At 28.6% G+C, this 2,632-nt stretch overlaps 1 protein-coding gene across 1 annotated transcript in view; it reads left to right on the top strand.

Annotated features, from left to right (window-relative positions):
• LOC105622947 (phosphoribosylformylglycinamidine synthase) overlaps nucleotides 1-1,232 on the top strand; it is an 86,599-nt gene extending 85,367 nt beyond the window's left edge. Inside the window, exon 10 of the mRNA XM_012204354.1 lies at nucleotides 366-1,232. Within this exon, the coding sequence (XP_012059744.1) occupies nucleotides 366-603 (238 nt within the window). The 3' untranslated portion in view covers nucleotides 604-1,232. The remainder of the gene's footprint in view (nucleotides 1-365) is intronic.
• The last annotated feature ends 1,400 nt before the right edge of the window (nucleotides 1,233-2,632 follow it).

The raw sequence follows: 2,632 nt of genomic DNA, 5'->3' as shown, positions 1-2,632 counted from the left end.
CAAAATCGGCACGAACTTTCCGGACAACCCAATATATCCGAAAACTTTGATGAGTTTTTAAAAATAATTACTAAAAATAATTTTTTCATTTATTTTTTCATCAATTATGATTCATTTTGATATTGTGACTTGTTGTTCTGTTAACGTTACACTTTAACAGGTAGCATAGTCATCGTGCAAGTGCACGATGATCGGTAGACTCGTGCTATTGAGAGAATAACTTTGACATTCTATTATTATTGCTCTATGAGCCAAATTTAAAGAAATTTTTCTGTATAAATAGAATAAATAGAATTTTAATAAAAATCAAATATTTTAAAGTATTATGTATATTTTATATAGCATTCTGTATGCATTTTTAACAGATACACGGATGATTATGGCAATCCAACTGAACGCTATCCTATGAATCCGAACGGTAGCGTAAATGGAATTGCTGGAATTTGTTCTAAAAATGGTCGACACTTGGCAATGATGCCGCATCCGGAGAGGTGTACACAAATGTGGCAATGGCCTTGGAAACCAGCAGAATGGAACTATGAAGTCTCACCATGGCAGCGACTTTTCAACAATGCATATACGTGGTGCCAAGAATGCAATTAGGAAATTCAAATCAAGTTCAATAATATATTTAAAGTCAAAGAACTTTATACCTTCCATATTACTTCCATATTATTTCCATATTATTATTACCTCATTTACTTTATTAATGTTCACTTTTTACTTAATATCAGGGAATGGAAAGTTATTTTTGAAAAGTACAAAGACAAGTTACAGTTACCAAATAAACAAGTTACTATTATTGATTTTTAATGGAAGTAACTCGTTACAATTATCGTTATTTGAGAAAATAACTTTTCGTTACTTTTCCATTACTTTTTAAAAATCGACCACCACCAATCATAGCAGATGAGTACCTAGGGACTCAATGTTTTAATGTTCTCAAACACTATGAGAAGCTTGTGTTTAATCGAACCGTGTTCAATCATGTGCAAAATAACAATAAAAATAACTGTAAAATTCGTTATCGTTACAAAAAAAATGTGACTACGTTATCGTTACAGATACCAAACAAAAAGTAACGCAATTACCAGTAAAGTTACCAAAAAAAGTAACTTCGTTACAAGTAATGAGTTACTTTCATTCTTTAGATATGATTTATAATATGTACTATAATAGAAACTATAATAGAACTATAATAGAAACAATAAAGATTTGAATATTGAAAAAAATAGATAACAAAAATAAATAGATAATTAAACAAATGCGATAATGCATAGTAGATTGAAACATTTGTTTTAAATTGAATATATTAGTATATTTCGTTACTTAATCGTTACTTAAATAGTTTGAACTTTTTAGAAATATCGAATAGAACAAGGTTCATAAAAACTTATAATGAATAAAAGAAATACGTAAAAGAATGAAATTGTAGTTTAAAAGTAAGTTGTATAAATGTAACGACTCGCGTGGATCTAATTGCCTAAGGATCTAAACACAAAGATGACCGTAACTGATACTAGTATTCATAGTTGGTTCTTACTTGAAGATCATCTTCTAAGTAATGTCTTAAGATGCTAATGTGGCTTTCTGATTGATACCTCAAAAATCTAAGACGGTCTTAAATGTAAGAACTGATTATATATGAATATGGGCCAATGGAACATAAATCGTAGTTGTATCGAAATAATTGTTGATCAAAATATTATGCATTGATCCATTATGAAAAGAATCAATGGTATCATTCAGATCAATAGTAAAATCATTTGAATTAATGATAAAATTATACTTAACGGCATTATCATTATCGAATGATTTTACTACTTGAAGTTCAATAAGAAAATTATTACCGGTCAGTGGTAAAATATTTTATTATATATTTTATTGGATGTAGTTCAATAGGAATATCATTCGTGATATAATATTTTGCCATTGGATTATTGTCAATGAAATATCATTCATATTGAAAGCTATTCATTTATACAATCCAGGCTTTCAATGGAATTTTATCAATGGCAATATTTTACTACTTGAAGATTTGATCACTGATAAAATTTTCAATAGTAAAATATTATCCCAACAAATGTGCGATATCCCACGATATCCGCACAAAATATTGTACTGTTACTGTACTGCCACGAGATATATGGCGTAACTGTATATGGTGAAAATACAAAAAGTGTACATGATATTAGTACAACGTATCAACACTGTACCTGCATACTGTTCAGGTACATCCAAAGGCCTAGATAACAGAGATGCGACATAAAAAGGTGTGATCTAATTAGCTGTCTAATCACGTAATCAGAGCGCCATTTTAATTCATTATTGCATTTAATGCATCAAGATATAATTTTGTAATGTACATATATATAGATTATATAGAGGAAAATTAAGACAATACAAAGTGTAATAAAAAACTATTATTACGGGGTACTATTATGGTGTAAGTATTCTTATTTGTGTGAATATTTAGTATCAACTTAAACTTAATTTAATCTCCTTTTCCTTAAAAGCTGTATTGATTTTGTGACTCTTTAGAGAACTTTTTTGTATAGAAAGTGCTATGTATCTGCTGTAAAAATGAGAAACACCAAAAAGAAGAAAATTCATTTCTTTTGTTTCTCAATAA

The sequence above is a fragment of the Atta cephalotes genome (assembly GCF_000143395.1).
Source record: "Atta cephalotes unplaced genomic scaffold scaffold00050, whole genome shotgun sequence".
Taxonomy (NCBI): Eukaryota; Metazoa; Arthropoda; class Insecta; order Hymenoptera; family Formicidae; genus Atta; species Atta cephalotes.
Note: the sequence above shows the minus strand (reverse complement) of the source record. Positions and strands in the feature narration are given on the sequence as shown.